Source organism: Mycetomoellerius zeteki, unplaced genomic scaffold (genome assembly GCF_001594055.1).
Source record: "Mycetomoellerius zeteki isolate Tzet28-1 unplaced genomic scaffold, Tzet1.0 scaffold38, whole genome shotgun sequence".
Taxonomy (NCBI): domain Eukaryota; kingdom Metazoa; phylum Arthropoda; class Insecta; order Hymenoptera; family Formicidae; genus Mycetomoellerius; species Mycetomoellerius zeteki.
In genome coordinates this window covers 189,145-208,855 of record NW_017257371.1, presented here as the reverse complement: position 1 = coordinate 208,855, position 19,711 = coordinate 189,145, and the positions used below count along the sequence as shown (strand labels likewise).

Sequence of the window (19,711 nt, the reverse complement as noted above, 5' to 3'; positions counted from 1 at the left end):
ATAAATTCCACCTCACAAACACGTATTAATGTGTATATTTTAATCCTGGAAAAGGATTTTTGAATCTGTGAAAGAGGAAAAAAGAATTTGTTATACAAAAATTACGATTTAGTCGGTAATACAGACGAATTTAGGATCCCCTTAAATGTAAAAATATTTGGGGATTTCATATAACGTGAACAGACCGAAGATGAAAATTACAAAAGTGAACAAACTTACTAGATATTGACCAATGAAATCATCAGTGTTCTAGAAAATTCGCTCACTTTTGTAATTTTCACCTCAGGAGGTCTTATTCTTGATTATATACGAATAATTTTCGCATACGAATAGTTTCTCGACAGTGACTGATTGATTGTATGCGGAATTATTAATTTCGTATGCGATATTTGTTCAAGAATAGGGTCCCAGGTTTGTTCGCGTCGTATGCTCCATGTTCCAATATGCTCCTACCATAGCTCTTACTCACTCCAACGCGCTTGATAGAGTGAATAGGAGCTATGGCAGGAGCATGTTGGAGTTTGCGACGCGAACAAACCTCATGTTTCAAGATATAGGCTACGTTTACAGCGTACGCTTAATCCGCGACCTATACGATAGGTGTCTTTGTTTAGTATACATGATAAACAAAGATATTGTATAGGCCGCGGCCTAAATGCACGATGTAAGGCCGGAATCAGACTACACATTGAAGATTGAGATTGAAGATTGAAAATTAAAATTTGACCAGTGAGGACACAGGAATTTTAGCTCCTATTGTTTTGATTGGTCAAATTTCAATCTTTCAATCTTTAATCTCAATATTCAATGCGTAGTCTGATTCCGGCCTAAACGTAGCCATAAGGCCTGGGGTCCTATTCTTGAGCACATATAAATAATTTTCGCATACGAAAATGATAGTTTCTCGACTTTGATTAGTCGATTGTATACGGAATTGCTGTTTTCGTATGCGATATTTGTTCAAGAATAATGCGGGATCTACAATAGAAGTCGTTGCGGTCGTAGGGTCTTAAGTCGTAGAAAATTGACCAATCACAGTTGATTATTCTTCTCATATTCGACTGTGATTGGTCAATTTTCTACGACTTAAGACCCTACGACTGCTACGACTTCTATTGTAGACCCCGCATAAGGCCCCTGTTCTTTTTGGTTGAACTTTTGTACCAGTTCATCTTTCTTCCTTTTCTCTCCAAAGGAGGAAACAGGAACTTTATTCCTGCACTACTTGAACTAGTGCACACGGTGCAATAAGTTGAAGTGAAATAAATATACGTTTGTTTTGCTTCAACTTATATTGCTCTGAATGTACCTGTTCAGGCAGTGCAGGATAGTGCAGGAATAAAGAACAGACTTTAATTCTCACATGATGCAAGGTTTTGGTCAAGAAGACTAGAACTAAGGAGGATCAACTCACGTGGTGGGGGTGAGTCAAAAAACGTCCGCGGCTATTCACACGATGTGCAGCGGTACTGCGCATTGTGTGAAAGTTCGATATAAGAGCGACAAAGGCCGGTATTCACAGTCGGTTCTTATTTCAAAACCATCTTAAGTAATGTCTTAATACGCTAACGCGGCTCTCTGATTGGTTCATGACACCTCAAGGCTGAACTTAAGACGATCTTGAATATAAGAACTGACTATGAATACCGGCCAAAGTGACGATTATAAAACGACAGAGCGACGACTATATAGAGCGACAGAGAGGACTAATGAAGCGCAAGAGTGGGGGAAGTTATCCGTCGCCACTTTTTGCCTCATCCCCACTACCGCTATTGGCACGAGTTGACTCTCCTTAGTTCTAGTCTTCTTGGTTTTGGTTTTATGATAAAGCACGTGTAAATACATATATGTAGATTACTGCAAATAAATTTCATGTAAATAATTTTTAAAACATTACAAAAATTTACATTATGTAAGTACGAAAATATAGTAATTATTTACTTTAGCCAAATAACCAGTGACAGTTTTCCTAACCTCAATAGTCTTAAAATTGTACCTTAAAGACATAAAAGATAGATATTTCAGTTCGCAGGACAGAGCGACGTTTTTCTCGGCTAGATTCGTTCGTTTCGGAGCATCGAATGAGCCTAATTTCATCGATTTGTGAGGTGATGTGGCTAAAGATTCGAGTTACCATATGATAAAATATTGTTTAGAAAAATTTTATACCGATAAAATAATGTTTATTATTGTTTTTTATATCTAGCGCCGCAATTGATGGTCACGTTTTGATAGTAATACTTGAAGATATACATTTAAATATGAATAGCACGAAACTAGATTGTTTTGCTTGAGTTTTTATATGATAAATGGTATCGTCATTACGCAAAACTATTACATAAAATGGTTAAGACAAAGAAAAAAAATTTATCCGAATCTATACAACAGAAAAACAAGAAACAGCTAAATCCATTTGAAGTACATATTAATAGGGACAAACAGAAAGTACTGGGTCGTAAGAGTAAAAATGATCGTGGACTTCCAGGAATTTCAAGAGCAAAAGCTATTAATAGGCGTAAACAGAGTCTTCTTCAAGAATATACATTACAAAATAAAAACAATGTTTTCATAGACAAACGTATTGGTGAAAAGAATTATGCTATGAGCATAGAAGATAAGGCAACAGCAAGATTTGCCAAAGAACGCATAAAAGCCCATAAAAAAGAAAGCATTTTTAATTTAAATGATGAAGTATTGACACATAGAGGACAAACTCTTGAAGAGATTGAGAAATTTGATGATCCTAGGAGCGATGACGAATTCAGCGATAATGAAAATGTTAGTGGCAAGCTGGATAAAAATTTTGTACAAACTCATTTTGGTGGAGGCATTTTATCAAAAACAGATACCACATTATCTAGAAAAGATCTAATTGATCAGCTCATTGCAGAATCAAAAATACAAAAGGCAGAAAGACAAAAAATACGTAAGGAAACGATAGATCTCACAGAGAAACTTGATTCCGAATGGAGAGACCTCTTACCCTTTATGTCTGCTTCCAAAAAATCTATGGAAAATGATGAAACAACGAAAACTGATACTTATGATATTGCTGTACGACAATTAAAATTTGAAGCTAGAGGTAATCCATCTGAGAAATTGAAATCAGAAGAACAAATTATTCAAGAAGAGAAAGAGAAATTGGAAAAACTTGAAGCTGATAGATTGGCAAGAATGAAAGGATTTATAAGCGATACTGGTAGTCAGTTCAGACATAAATCTGCAGATGATCTTGATGATGACTTTATAATGGAAACTATTGAAGATACTGATGACATTATTGATGATTCGACTACTATTAATACCAATATTAATGAAGAAAATAATGCTGAAGATGATTATGATGACAATCAGATAGAAAATAAATTAGAAGATACTGTTGATGAGGAAATAGTTAAAAACGTAAATACAAGAAAGGATAGTAGTAAAAATCAAGAAAGAATGTATCCAAAGTCATCTAATACTGAAGATAAATCTGATACAGATTTGAATGACAAAGATTCAGAGATTAAAAACTTGGATAATGAGTCTGAAGATGATCTCTCAGATTTAAAAATGTCTGAATCATCTTGTGTAGATGAAAGTGAAACGGAAGTTGCATTTGTAAATGAAAGTAAAAAGCGTGTTATGTTTAGTAATGATCTGACAGATCTGACAGAAGATACTAAACAGATAAATCAATCGAATAAGATTTCTCATAAATCAATACTGAAACAAAGTAATAGTACACATGTACAAAATTCATGTGACAAAATACAGCAGATTAGAAATGATCTCTTGAAGCGAAAAGAGATCATGGAAAAAGCACGAAACGAATTATCTTACACATATAATGCTCCAGAGAGTTTTGAAGAATTAGAAAAATTGTTACGACATCACAATGCAGATTATCAATCAGTGATTGTAGATCGTATCATAAAATGTAATCATTGGACATTGGATGGCAGAAACAGAGAAAAAATGTCAAATTTATTTGTATATTTACTACAACATATAAACAACTGTGCTTCCACAGAAAGTGCTGACGATTTAATTAAATGTTTTCAAATCTTTGACAGGTATAATAAATAAATAAAATAGATATAAATGTATACTTATTACTCTTATTAGCTTTATATTATAAATACAGATATATTTATATGTATATTATAGTGCTATATATGTGTACAATGGTGCCTATTAATGTGTAACTTTTATTTTAGATTATGCCCTTATCTTTATGATCTAGCACATATGAATTCAGAGAATGCTAAAATCTGTATACAAGAAGTAATTGAAGAGAAATATGATAAATTTGAAAAAAATAAGACAAGATATCCTGGCATGGACACGGTAAGACTATACAGAGTTCTTATAAAGTGACCAATTTAATTATTAGCGAAATTTGAAGATGTAGGAAAAAGTAGTTTATATCTATGTGTTCAGTACAAAGAGGGATCATATAGTGGAAACAATTATTTTATGAGGAGGCATTGAGGATATTTTAAGGTCAACTTCATTTTTTTTTAAATAGAATATGAATTTTTTTACCAACTAATTCGTCTCATTATTCTGTTCATAAAGGTATTGAGGTACGATTATTAAAAAATTAATATTTTTCAAGATATTAAATATTTAATGTCAATATGTGCCAGTATAAATTATCTTGTAAACTATTGGTTTTTTAATATTTTTACCTTAATACTTTTATACGTAGAATAATTAGGGGAATTATATTATGTAAAAAAATGTATAATTCCAATCAAAACATTTTAGGTAACCTTGATCTGACCTTAGGACATCTTCTCAAGGTTAACCAAGGTCACCATCTTGTTTTCCTTTTGTAACTGAGCAATTTTTCTCTGAAACATTTTTATCTTAAACTTAAGGATTTTGAGATATTTTATGGATTAAAATAGACTACCCTGTATATAAGATTTATGTATTACTTTTCAGCTTATATTCTTTAAATTGGTGTCCTTGTTGTTTCCGACATCTGACTTCAAACATCCTGTTGTTACTCCTTGTTTAACATTTATGTCACAAATTTTATTGAAAGCTCGTATCAGAAAATATCGAAGTGATATTTCGAAAGGTCTTTTTGTATGCACCCTTATTTTAGAAGTGAGTATATTATATTTTATTTATATTTTGTGTTGCAACATTAATTTGAGAAAATATATGCTATTTTAATCTTTCTTAAATTGCAGTATACAATATTAAGCAAGCGATTTGCACCATCTGTGATTAATTTTTTACGAGGCATTATCTACATAGCGACGCCTACAAGCTTGACACAAAATATGAAAATTATTCCACCATTCAAAACTGCATATAAAGCTCTAGTAGTCAATAAAGCCGAAAATACAATTGATCCAAACAGCACTCATATGTTTGCAAGTGATTTAATCCACGAGGAATTGGATGATATATTTAGAATAAAATCTTTATTGACTGCAGTCAATCTGCTTATCGAATTCAAAAACCAGCTTCAAGAATTAGAAGCAGTATATCCAATATTTGAGCATATTCTTCAATTGTTAAAAATAAATGACTTCAAACAGCATCCACCATACATAAGAGATCATATAAAAAAACTGCGTACGGAACTCGAATTTCTACGAAATAAAAAATTGGAATATATTGTGCAAGAAAAGAAAAGGCCGAAACCTTTAAAAACTTATGAGCCAAAAATAATGACAGTGTAATTATTAAAGATTTTTTAAATTTAATTTATATAATTTCATAAATTTATAATTATAATTTATTTTGTATACAACAATATCCTATAGTTTTTGACAAACCACTTGTGTGCAGGTAGAGCGAACTAAACTGAGTCAAAAAGTCCTGTACCATTTTCTAATAACCATATTCTAACAACTAAAATCGTTAAGCCGCTTTCAAAAACTACTGGAGTAGCATTTACGTATACTTATATCCTTTTTGTTCACTGAATGTTAAACGAGGACAAGGTGATACTTGGGGGTTCATCTAAATGCAGTATTTGAATATAGCTCTGGGCAATCGCATCTCTTCGCGCTTGCATTTGATGATAAGCCGGACAGATACGCGCTCATTCGGCGATCTTTAGTAATTAATTTCTTGTAACTATTGCGAAAATTGCAAAATGATATAAGACTTTTCGACTGAGTTTAGAAGAGAGAGTTTAGAAGAGAGTTCGCTCTTCCTGCACATATATTATTTTTGTATACTTAAATGTTGAGAGAGAGAGAGAGAGCGCATGTAAATAATTTTAAAATTATTGAAGTATTATCTAGTATTATAGTATATTAATATATATTTCAAATATTTTTTTGCAGATATGGTGGAAAACGATATAAATCCACATCAAAGGAAAAAGCAGAAAGAGAAAAACTATTGCATAAATATAAAAGGGAGTGCAAAGGCGCAATTCGTGAAATAAGAAGAGATCGGGACTTTTTAGCCAAAGTACAAATTGGGCAGCAAATTAAGAGTGATACCGAACGCAAGCAGAAAGTAAATGAAATTTTTGGTGAAGCTGCTATTCAGCAAAGCGAATTTAAAAAAATGAAAAAAAGAAAATAAGATATCAAAAAAGTGTAAATATGATATAAAATTTTATACATATCTCTTAACGTGTATGTATATGCATATTATTTTATTTTTCACACTCATCTTTAATCATTTTAAGAATAAATTTGTTCTTACGATTAGGAAAAAATTACAATATTAAGATTTTTTAAATCGTAAGCAATAAAAAAATTTTTTGCGAATTCAGAAAATCAAATAGAATTTATTTAAGCTATCATTAAATAATAGCGCTTGAAACTGGAATGCTTTAAAACCATGTTCGAGGAGCGCGCCATCAAAGTCATTGCATTTGCGATGAACAATAATTTGTAAAATAAATGTTAAAAGTATAAAAATATTTAATTTCTTTTTTTCTAGGTACCAAAGTATAGATTGTGTATCTTGAAATATATGAAAATTACAAAATTGAGTAAATTATTACTAATGAAATTATAAATATTCCAATGAACTTGCTCACTTTTTAACTTTGTTTCAAGATATACAATTAAATCTTTAAATTTTCAAAATAATTTGGTAAAAAAAACTTAGTTAAACTAAACAATTTTTGCATACATTATTTCGATACGTAATGTAAAGAAATGTATTTTTTAACATCTTTGAAATATTTAATTTTAATTATATTGAAATTTAAAAGTAACACGAATGTAGATATGTAAATATAGAGTGGGAATTCATAAAATATGGCGGACCAATGAGTGCGCAACTTTTCTCATGTGACTTTTATTAGAGAATTTCTAGTGTAAAAATAAACTAATATCACTACTAATTGCACATGCTTTGATGCTCGGCGCTTGACGTTCGCATGTAAAAGGAATTTATGGATTTCCATTAGACCTACACCTTAAAGTTTTGACTACACATGGACTGCTAGTTCCTCATTTTTGCTATAGGAAATGCATATGCTGGATTCACACTGGATCCGACGTGCGTCGTACGACGTTCTGCAACCAATCGGAAAGCAGAATTTTATTTCGTATCGATGATACGAAGCAAAATCCTGTCTTCTGATTGGTTGCAGAGCGTCATACGACGCACATCGGATCCAGTATGAATCCAGCAAATCGCATGACCAGTTTACTATTTTCTTTCTATAAAAATGCCATAAAACCGTATCTACATAGCACGCAGAATGCAGGTCGCAAGCTTGTTGCGATAGCCAAATATATAAATGCGTCAAGGTACTGCATCCGATTTTCGTCGTACGACACTCTGCATCCAATCAGAAAACAGGATTCCGATAATACGAAGCAAAATTCATCGGAATCCTGTTTTCTAATTGGTTGCAAAGCGTCGTACGACGAAAATCGGATGCAGTGTGAATCCAGCATAGGAGCTAAGATAGGAGCATGTTGGAGCATGTTGGAGCTTGCAACGCGACAAACCTCGAGGCATCCGAGCGACGTTTCCGAACGCAGCCTGTAATGTATATACTGTGCTGTCTGACTCGAAACTCCAGAGTGCACCAGAGTGATCAAAGTCAGTCGGATCGTGTGCGGTAGATAACTCAAAACGAATTAAATAAAGCAGGGGATGGGTGTCATTTAATCTTCTCCTATTGAGTTTAACTCGTGTCTCTTATCGTACGAGATCTTGTACCGAGAACTCACCTTTCTATTTTCGTTATTTTCGCACCGTAATCTAAAAATCGAATAAAAATGCCTGTCTTCCATACCAAGACTATCGAGAGTATTCTCGAGCCAGTGGCTCAGCAGGTAATTCAAGTGTCAAAGGACTCATTCCTTGTTATAATTGTCATCGAAACTATTGCCGAATTATTTCATCAAGAAATTCGTCGTGATCTTCTCTGAAATTTTGGGGAATGTTATACGTTAATTTAATTAACTGCAAAAATATCATTTATAAATAAAAATATATTTGAAAAAAAAATGATATGATTTCTCGTTGAGTAAACAAATGCTTGCCATCTACAAATGTTTTCTATCCATGGCCCGATTTAATTTTTAAGCTTTATTGAGGTTGTTTCAATGCATTCGTTGTTTTAATACATTCGTTGTTTGTTTGCTGCAAAAATTGCATTTAATATCGATAGTAAAAAAAAACAAAAATTAACCGTTTTCAGCTGATGACTGTCATTCGAGCTTATATTTTGACAAGTCAAATTTACAGAGAATAACCTCGTTGTTTCATCTAGAATGCTTTTTATAGGACTATGACATCATATCCTATATATAGAACAGGGCTGCTGTATCTATCCTTCAGACATATCACACAGTTTCTAAAATGAAATTTAATCTCTTTGGCTGAGAGGAAAATCTTCCCCGCGTATTACTAATTCCAACCTGTCCAAATAAGGACATGTTGGAGCATATAGTATCACATCATCCCACACGTTCCCACATATTAGAATACTAATGAACCAACATTGATTTTATATTTTAATATGTCTGAATTTAAATATGTATTTTTATCATAAACAGCAATAATATTATTTTTTTTGTTTATAACTTTTTATAGCACTTATTTTTTCACGATATAAATGAGATAACTGGATATGTATAATGGAATTATTTGGAATGGATTTCAATCGGAATTATTCAATTATTTCCTAGATTTTTATTTTCTAGCGAAAATGGAATAATTAGGATTGGAATCTATCCAGATTTATTTCACGAGGTGCTCCAAATATACATGTAACAAAGTTTCTAAGCTTACTATCATGATATATATAGTTAATCACAAATATAAATTATAAGCTAACTTTTGACCTCTTTGTTAATTATTTTAAATGGAAAATTTAAGATATTTTATTTTAAAAATTAATATTTCAATAATAATTTTATGCAACATATATATATATAAATAAAATTGTAAAATAATACATATAGTAACATACATATGATAATAATTTATTTCACACACGCGCGCGCGCGCGCGCATATATATGTATATATAGGGTGACTCATGTAAAATGTGATAAGTCAATAACTCCAAAAATATGGAAAAACATTTCAAATAAAAGTGGAACGTTTTCGAAAGAGATATATTTTTTTATCACGTTTTTTTCTAGGTAGAAGCGCCAAAAAAATCATCTTCACTTTTTTAAATGAAATTATATGATTTTTTTTACATAAATATGTTGAAATTTTTTGCATACTATTTGTAAATAAAGAAAATTTGGGTAAAACAGAATAATGAGTTCGTTTTAAAACACTTGTAAAAATGGGCCAAATTTATCCTTACTTCCTCCCTCCCTCCCTTCTTGGCAGTCAATAAATAATACGAAGTAAGATCATAATATAACTAACAAACGAATTGGAAATAAAGACTCTAAATGGTCAAGCTGGATCTTTAGTGCTGAAAAAATTCTGTGTAAATTTATATACTCATATCCAATTCTTTAAACTGCGCGGCGAATTTATTTTCAGTCAATAAATAAGCAGATAAAGAGCGTTTACCAGCTTTTACTTTAATTAATGCGCATACGTAGCCTATTTTCAGTTTACGTGCCTTTTACGATTATTTACTGATTGTTAAAAGAAATAATTTTGGCCCATTTTTATAAGTGTTTTAAAGTCCTCATTATTTTATTTCGTTCAAATTCTCTTTATTTACAAATGGCACACAAGAAACTTTAACGTGTTATTTTCCGCTTATGACGTCACGATTCTATAATGTATGGCCGCGGCAATTATTTAAAAGTCTTAACAAATATTAGTTGTATAAATTAATTATATACATAAGTAATATTTTATGCAAGGCTTTACAAACAGTTTTACTTATATAAAAGAGAGAATCTAAAAATGGCCAAAATTGGCCCTGAATGGACACTATTAAAACCTATGCAGTTGTCATTTTGAAAGTCCGTACATGGAATAATGCTTATTTATCCAGGAAAGTTTGGGAAACCTTCCAAAAACAATAAAATAGGTCATTTAAACGCTCTGCAAAGAAACTCATTGTTTCTAATAAACGATGATAGATTTCAAAATTAATGGTGTGTGTTTACATTTAACACAAGTTAAATTATGAAATGCTATAAGAATACACTACCAGGAAGATCTACAAATATACAGGGCGTCTCATTTTAAATAATGCATTAAGATTCCTCGAAAACTATGGTAGATACGGAAAAATGTTTCAAACAAAAGTTGTTTGATTCGGAGAGGGATATAAAAAGGTACCATTGATTTGATCTTGGGTGGCGTCGCCAAGGTCAGGTCAAGGTCACGTCGATTTTTTTAAATGGAACACCCTATTTTTCATTACATTTTCTTATAGCTTATCTCGAGAACTTTTCAAAACACTATAATTAAGTTCATTTTCATTAAATACTTTTTGAGTTATAAGGCTTGGAAGTTACAGTACCTCCGGCATTAGCATTACCCAAGGTTTCCGACCGGACATTTTACATAAAAATGAATTTTTATTGCAAAAAAGAAAATAAGAGGAATAATCTCCAATGGCCTTGATCTTGACAAATGTTATCCAGGACATGATCCTGAACAACATTCAAGAGGTTTTAGCCGTCAATCGGACACCTTGCGTAATGCTATTGTCAGCGCTGTACTGTAACTTTCAAGCATTATAACTCGAAAAGTACTTAATGAAAAATAACTTTATTATAGTGTTTTTAAAAATTCTCGAGGTAAGCTACAAGAAAATGTAATGAAAAATAGGGTGTTCCATTTAAAAAAATCGACGTGACCTTGACCTGGCCTTAGCGACGCCACTCAAGGTCAAATCAATGGTACCTTCTTATATCCTCCTCTGAACCATACAACTTTTGTTTGAAACATTTTCCCATATCTACTATAGTTTTCGAGAAATCTTAATGCATTATTTAAAATGGGACACCCTGTATATTTGTAGATCTTCCTAGTAATGTATTCTTATAGTATTTCATGATCCAACTTCTGCTAAATGTAAATACACCATTAATTTTGAAATCTATCATCGTTTATTAGAAACATTGAGTTTCTTTGCATAGCGTTTAAGCGACCTATTTTATTATTTTTAGGTTTCCTAAGCTTTCTTGAATAAATAAGCATTATTCCATAAATGTATGGACTTTCATAATGACAATTGCATAGGTTTTAATAGTGTCCATTTAGGGCCAATTTTGGCTATTTTTCGACTCCCTCCTTTATGTTATAATATTTACATATTATAATATAAATTTACAAATTGATATAAATAATATGATAGAAGTAAATAAATTTATCATAATATAAATTTATAAATTTATCAAGTATAAATTAATAACAATAATAAGATTGAAAGACCGCTAATGTTAAACATAATAATTTTAAATTAAGAAGCGCCATAACGGTCAGAACGTTAAGATGTTGAACTATTATAAATTCATTTAAATGAATTAATTTCAGAAATGATAATTGCGTGCCGATATGGTTGTCGGACTTTCAACGCAATCAAATCTGAAAATATTAATAATCCCCCCAAATTCCCCAACTTAAAAACTGTAATAAAACTTATTGCGAAAAGTAATGCCTCGGCCGGGAGTCGAACTCGGATCTCTTGCATTCCGTGCGATAAATTAATAAATTTGCTTTTTTTTGTGAATGTAAATCATTTAGACTAATATTCATAACTGTTTTCTGTAGGTATCAAGACTTGTTATCTTACATGAAGAAGCCGAAGATGGAAATGCAATGCCAGATTTGGGAAGGCCTGTACAAGCTGTTAGCATGGCTGTAACTAATCTTGTGAAAGTAAGTGTTTGCAACTAAAAAAAGATAAAAATTACTGAAAAAAACTTTGAAATTTAAGTTAAAAAGTTCAGTACACACTAGTTTTTTATTCAGGCTCTGTGAAATTTTTTTGTTCGAATATGTATTTTTTGAACGCCATATTATTCTAGAATTTAGTTTTTGCTTTAAAAAAAAAGATTTCTGTATAAAAATAATTGCAAACATTTATAAAACTTTATTTTATTACATTATCTTGTTTCAGGTTGGAAAAGAAACTATAAACTCATCTGATGATGCTTTACTTAAACAAGACATGCCAGCAGCATTGCAACGTGTTGAAGGTGCTTCCCGTCTTCTGGAGGAAGCATCGGCAATGTTAAAGGAAGATCCGTATTCTGGACCTGCTAGGTAAAATTTTAAGAAATTTTTATATGAAATTAAATTTTAAAATGCTATATAAATCCATGTTGCCTTTGTTTTTTAAGAAAAAAGCTTATAGAAGGCTCACGCGGTATTTTGCAAGGCACAAGTTCCTTACTTCTCTGCTTTGATGAAAGTGAAGTACGAAAAATTATACGAGAATGCAAACGTGTATTAGATTATTTGGCTGTCACCGAAGTTATTGAAACAATGGAAGATCTAGTACATTTTCTTAAGAATTTAAGTCCGTGCCTCAGCAAAGTGTCAAGAGAAGTGAGCGCTCGTGAAAAGGAGTTAACACATCAAGTACATCGGGAGATATTGGTGCGCTGCTTAGAGCAAGTGAGTGTTAAGAGGCTACATTTACATATTTTTTTCAATTTTTATACGATTATTTTATATCATTTTATAATATAGATTAATGCCACTGTAGTATGAAATAATGCGTACAACCAATGATTTAAAATATTAATGCTTAATACACTTGCAGGTGAAAACACTCGCACCAATTCTAATTTGTTCTATGAAGATCTTTATCCATATCATTTCACAAGGTGGGAAAGGTGCGGACGAAGCAGCAGAAAATCGTAATTATTTGTCTGGAAGAATGTCTGATGAATTGAATGAAATTATTCGGGTATTGCAATTAACAACGTATGACGAAGAAGAATGGGATGCTGATCAATTAACTGTAATTTATTTTGTATTTCGTTTAATGCAATCATGCAAATTTAATTAACAGTAAGATAATAAATGATTATATTTTTATATTTTATCAGGTATTGAAGAAGGCTCAAAGCGCTATAGAATCCAGGATACGGGCGGCTTACGATTGGTTAGATGATGGATTGGCTCTAAGAGGTGGAGTAGGTGAAAAAAGTCTTCGTCAAATAATAGAACAGGCGTCGCGTTTGGCGGAACATTATCTATCTCCGTCGCAGGCAGAACCTATATCTAAATTGGCATCACAAATTGTCACTATGACTGATGCTCTTTGCGAATTACGCCAAAATGAGAAAGGTAACTTGTGTCATATAAATGTGGTTGCGTTTCGTTATTTACTGCGAGTACCAAAAAAAAAATACAATGTGGACTATAGATTTTCAGTGAATAACGGAACACAATCTTTATGTCATGTTTACTCTTGTTATATATGCATTTAGTACAAGAACTTGATTTTGTTTAACTAATCACGTGTATATGTCTATACGAAGGCACTACACCCCAAGCGGAAGCCTTAGCACGCAGTATTAAAGAGAAATTGAATGAGCTTCGCGGTTTGATAGCATCTGCTTTGATAGCAGCGGATAAATCGGGAACTGCGCAAACAGCGCACACAGTGGCAGGTCGATTAGAACAAGCGAATAAATGGCTTCTGAATCCACAACACGATGACAAGGGACTCGGTAAAAGGGCTATAGCTTTAATAATACACGAGGGAAAGAAGGTATGATGTAATCATCTCCTGTCGATACAATCATTTCGGTCGTAAATATTTATTGCATACATGATGTAAATATGGTAGCACATTATTATCGTTGATTTTTTATATATAATATTTCAAAAAAGTCATATTTATTCTATAATGCTTGATATCTTCAATGCTGCGCATAGAAAGAATGAACAACCTATAGCAAATGTGAGTCTGTAAATACATTTTGTTATTTTTCCAACATAATGTTTATTATCAATGTTTATTATAGCTGAGAGCCATATGGAGTATTCCAAATATCACAAATTTTGTATATCAATTCGACTTCGATGACAGTACAATTCTTCGAAATTTATAGACAAGAATGATTTCAGTAGAATTTTTAAATATTTTGCTAATCTGCATGGTATAAATGAAAATTCTGCTAATAAATAAATTTCTAAGTTTTAATAAAATTTGCTAAACTTTAAATTATAATTCTATAGATAAACTTTTATTTGAAGCTCAGTTTAAATATATTTAAAATCTTGTAAAAATAAATCCCATATATATATTTTTTTTTTTTTTAATGATATAGCGTATGCATACTAACAAACAACTATATCTATTCTAAATTATCAAAAATTCGTTTTCGAAAAGAGAAAATTTGTGATGCTTGCAGTGCATTATTTTTTTTTATTTCGTGTTCTTTATTAATATTGACAACTTTATGTTCGAGTAATAGGTGGCCGAAGGCTTGCCAGGTATACACAAAGCAGAGATTTTGCAATTATGCGATGAAGTAGACAACTTATCTCATCAACTCGCTGACCTCTGCGCCCATGGCCAAGGCAACACTCCACATGCTCAGGATATTGCACGGCAGCTATCCCACAAACTTTACGAGTTGAAGAACAGGATACAACAAGCCGTTGTATCTCGCGTCGTTGAGGACTTTATTGACATCACTACACCTTTAAAACAATTCACAGATGCTGTTTTAACTCCCGCAGGCACACCGGGACGTGAACAAAATTTTAATGACAAAACGTGTGCACTGCAGACGTTCTCGAATAGAGCGGCAAAGACTGCAAGGATGGTCGCAGCTGGCGGTATGTAATATCGTATATTTTAATATTGTACACAAATTTTGCATTATTTAAAAGAAAAAGGCTTTAGAGAGTTAGCAGAGACATAATATAAAACAGTCTTTTTCTTTGGGGAAACATTTCTTCTTTTTTGTTTTTCTCTTTTCTTTCTAAATGGTTAAATTCATCGCATTGTTGCAGGAAGTGGAGGAAATAAGAAATTGGCCGAAGCTCTATCTGCTAGTGCCTCACAAGTGGAATCCTTGACACCACAATTGATCAATGCCGGACGGATTCGCATGACTTATCCGGACAGCAAAGCCGCGGATGAGCATTTCGAAAATTTGCGACAACAATATGCCGAAATTATGCAACGGGCACGAGCATTGTGCGATGAAGCGACCAATAGCGGCGATTTTATCAAAATTTCAGAGGAACAGATGCAGAAGCATTCATTCCTTTGCGAAGAAGCGATTGCTAAGGCCCTACCACAGAAGATGGTTGATAATACAGCATCTATCGCACGTCTTGCAAATCGAGTTATACTCGTGGCAAAACAGGAAAGTGACAACAGCGAGGATCCTGCCTTTATACAAAGAGTAAATCACGCTACCGATGTTCTTCAAAGCAGTACGTACTATTTATATATATATTAATACTTTCCAATTGTTTAATAATCTTACAATTATAGTAATAATGCAATAATAATAATAATTATTATAATTAATATATAATAGAGAGATAATTAATATATCTTATATTTTAATTATCTTAGATGAGATCTGATTTAGGCGGTATGATTCGTTAATTATAAATGCTCATATCGATATTATTATTATCCTCGACTTTTTGGTATTAGAATTTTCGTCTCAAAATGATCTCAGGAACCTACAGATATATTATATGTATGATTGTTAAACATAGGTATTTATCTGATTTTTTGGTTGAAATAAAAATAATATAATACGAATTTGGATCGATAAAAATAAATTTAAGACTCCTGAGTATTTATAAAAATGATACGCAAGGAAAATCAACATATCGCTTATGATACATTTCTCGCTTATGACGTCATAATTTAATGTAAGATAAGTACTCAGGAGCCTTAATTCAACAAAAAAAATTTTAATTTAAAAGGAGTGAAATTTATATGAATACAAACTTGAAGAAAGTTTTATTTACAATTTTTCTGTAATTAATTGTTTTATTACATTTAATAGGCGTTGCTCCAATGGTCCAAGATGCAAAACTGGTAGCAATGAACATCCATGACAACACTGCCGTATCACACTGGAGAGAAAATAATCGTGCAGTATGTATCTCTTATTTGGCTAGCATATTCCATAAAAATTCAATATGTGTATTTAACACAATATGTATATTACATATATATTAAACAGATATTCAATATGTATTTTATATGGTTGTGTTTGTAGTTGTTAGCCAATGTTGGACAAGTTCGGAAAGCTATTGTAATCCAGCCAGATTTGGTGCCGCCTCTAGAAATGTCACAGTTACATATTAATGACGGTAAGTTCATTTTTTAGATTTAATACACACGCTAAATATTCCTAAAAATGAAGCCTTTTTTAAAATAGAAGCCAAAACCAAATTGATTTAGTAATCATCTTTTAATAATTAATTGACGCAATTTTTAGTAATTAATTGACACATTATTTTATAAGAAAAGAGAGAATTAGTTTATAAAAGTAGTAATTATTTATTAAACTTATTCTTTAATTTATAAATGGAGCGTTATACAGTCCCGGAATGGCTAATTATCTCAGAAAGTATTGGTTTATTGGAAAAATGTTTCAGATAAAGTTGTAGGGTTTAAAAATATCTATTACTGAGAGAAGAGAAGAGAAGAGAGAGAGAGAGAGAGAGAGAGAGAGAGAGAGAGATATCTTATCAGTTTGATTTTGGGTGGCATCGTCAATATCAGATCACATTGAAGCATTAATGCTTCAATTTCAACTAAATCATGCGTTAAGCATGAAGTTAAATGAGTAAATGTAAATATAAATATAGGCAATAGTTGCATAGAATAATATTTATAATAGCTATCAAATTTAGTATTTAATTTTTTTTAATATTTAGTTAAATCATAATGCTTTTTTTCACACAATATTATTTAAAAAATACCTATATAATATATAATTTTTATGTGATGATGATATAAAAATAAATCTTTAAATAAAAAACTTTAAACTAAAAAAAAGAAGCGCCACTAACGGTCTGAACGTTAAGATGTTGAACTATTCTAAATTCATTTTAAATGAATTAATTTCAGAAATTATAATTGCGTGCCGATATGGTTGTCGGACTTTCAACACAATCAAATCTGAAATATTAATAATCCCCCCAAATTTCCCAATTTAAAAAGGCTTAGGACGCTCGCACGGAAAGCAAGAGATCCGGGTTCGACTCCCGGCCGAGGCATTATTTTTCGCAATAAGTTTATTACAGTTTTTACAATCTTATTATTGTTAAATAAAAAACAATGTAATATATATTTAGGCACAAGTATAAATAAAATATATAAAATATCACGGGGAAAATGAAATGCATAATATCAATTTAATAGTAAATGATAAAGAATAAGTTGGAATAAGTTTGTTGAATATATCTTTTACAGATCAAATTCCAATCCGATATACTTATTCCAAAAATAAAGGTATCTGGTTTTTTACATGATATGATTTATGCATGGCTGTGTGCAATACAATTTTACAAATACATTTTATCTTTGAAGCTATTTGATAAAGATTGATAAAGATTATATAATTTAATATAGTATTATAAACAAATATACATGTATGTGTTCATAATATTTATATGTATGTGTGCGTATGCAAATTCACACATTTATTATGTACATTCCATATTACACATTTGATATAAAATTAGATTAATATTATTTTTACATTAACATCATTGCATTAACATTCTCGTATTCATTTTTATCATATGTAAAATGCAGATCAGAGTAACAATGATTAATAATTTGATTTATTGGTATCGGATAGTAATATTAATTATATTTGTACTCCAATTAGTAGAGAACCCCAATATTTTGTGTCAAGAATTGGCTTCCGACGAGTTAGACAAATCGATTCATGACGGAGGTAATTTATAATAATCATTTGTCCGTAAATAAATATTGTGTTTTTAATGTTTTAATGTTTCCCTTTCCTTATATGAAGCATGCAATAATTGAAGATAAAGCATATATAAAACGTTATATGATTCTAATGATATGAAGTAGACATATATTAAAAGAAAGGATATGATATACTTTATTATTTCTAAAACTTAAATAAGTGATTATACTACTTATATAAATTTTATTACACGTTTAAACGAGCATAAACTTAAGATATATTTGACACAAATTCCTATCTTATATTTAATAAATCAAACTACATTTTGCTCGCAATAACAAATAATCTTCATAACAGCAGTTCATGATTATTATAATTTCATAACACATTTCCATTAATCTTTAGTTTATTATACCAAATCATATATAATTGAAGATTATTATAATTATGATACATAAAAAACTTGTTTAATGATAGCTCATTGAGGTATAAAATATTGTCGCAAATATTTATGTATTTTTACATTCAAATATAACTTTATGCTAACATAATACCTATATAGTGCCCGCCAAAAGTTCCGTACTAAAATACTTCTGAATAGTTCGAAATATAGGATTGAAGTTTATAAGGATCATATAGCACTGTATAATTACGTGCATGTGGAAACATATTCTATGAAATTTGTTCTACATTTTAATGTAATGCATTTTTGCTTTTAATGCTACATGGATTACCAGTTTATTACGATTATAATATCGACGACGGTAATTATTTAAACATATCTGCTTTTTTATAGCATGATTTATTAGTTTCTCCATTTTTTTCCTTTTCATTAATAACATGCTATATGAGGAATTTATGTAAAATAAAAAATAATAAACTTCATAACATTTTATTAAGTTTATAATAAATCATAATATTATTTAAAAAATTGTAACTCACATATTTACAATAGTTTATCTACTTGTCTCATATATTGTTTGTGCAGCAATATCTATTCTTTAGTAATAATGCGCATGCAACTCATCATAAAGCAATTTTTCACAGAATCTTATTTATTATAATTTCTTGTAACAGATTAGATTTAGATTTTTATGCATTACTTTGGAGTTTTTTTTACACGATGAAAAAAAATATAATGCAATTATATTACAAAATTTTACACTTATATTTTTGAAAAATGCTATTTTTATTATTATGTATGTAGAAGTGGCACCTCCTCGTCCACCTTTGCCTGGAAGCAATATCCCACCTCCGAGACCGCCTCCTCCTGAGACAGACGATGAAGAAGAAATGTTTATGCATGCACCTCAACCCAATCAACCAATAATGGTAAGACAAATGTTACTCAACATATTTATTGCCTAAAATTTATATAAAATTATATATATTATATATATACATATATAATATATATATGTATGTAGTGTATATGTATATATGTATGTGTATATATATATATATATA

General features: G+C 30.9%; 2 protein-coding genes across 7 annotated transcripts in view; both read left to right on the top strand.

Annotated features, from left to right (window-relative positions):
- Positions 1-1,767: 1,767 nt before the first annotated feature.
- l(3)07882 (Nucleolar protein 14 homolog l(3)07882) lies at positions 1,768-6,546 on the top strand. Its single transcript, XM_018453375.1, has 7 exons — positions 1,768-1,912; positions 2,026-2,108; positions 2,207-4,058; positions 4,203-4,332; positions 4,936-5,103; positions 5,190-5,683; positions 6,300-6,546. Exons 3-7 carry the CDS (start codon positions 2,344-2,346, stop codon positions 6,544-6,546), a joined length of 2,754 nt encoding a protein of 917 aa, XP_018308877.1. The 5' UTR covers positions 1,768-1,912; positions 2,026-2,108; positions 2,207-2,343.
- Positions 6,547-8,001: 1,455 nt separating this feature from the next.
- Vinc (vinculin) overlaps positions 8,002-19,711 on the top strand; it is a 19,377-nt gene continuing 7,667 nt past the window's right edge. For 2 of the 6 annotated variants that reach the window (XM_018453407.1, XM_018453405.1), the window contains exons 1-15: positions 8,002-8,264; positions 12,135-12,242; positions 12,484-12,629; positions 12,707-12,983; positions 13,132-13,332; positions 13,421-13,661; positions 13,856-14,088; positions 14,798-15,164; positions 15,342-15,770; positions 16,361-16,452; positions 16,577-16,670; positions 17,779-17,817; positions 18,200-18,268; positions 18,982-19,008; positions 19,452-19,576. In XM_018453407.1, coding sequence (XP_018308909.1) covers positions 8,208-8,264; positions 12,135-12,242; positions 12,484-12,629; positions 12,707-12,983; positions 13,132-13,332; positions 13,421-13,661; positions 13,856-14,088; positions 14,798-15,164; positions 15,342-15,770; positions 16,361-16,452; positions 16,577-16,670; positions 17,779-17,817; positions 18,200-18,268; positions 18,982-19,008; positions 19,452-19,576 — 2,505 coding nt within the window. In that variant the 5' untranslated portion in view covers positions 8,002-8,207. The remainder of the gene's footprint in view (positions 8,265-12,134; positions 12,243-12,483; positions 12,630-12,706; positions 12,984-13,131; positions 13,333-13,420; positions 13,662-13,855; positions 14,089-14,797; positions 15,165-15,341; positions 15,771-16,360; positions 16,453-16,576; positions 16,671-17,778; positions 17,818-18,199; positions 18,269-18,981; positions 19,009-19,451; positions 19,577-19,711) is intronic. The other 4 variants (XM_018453406.1, XM_018453408.1, XM_018453409.1 and 1 more) reach the window with 3 other exon arrangements.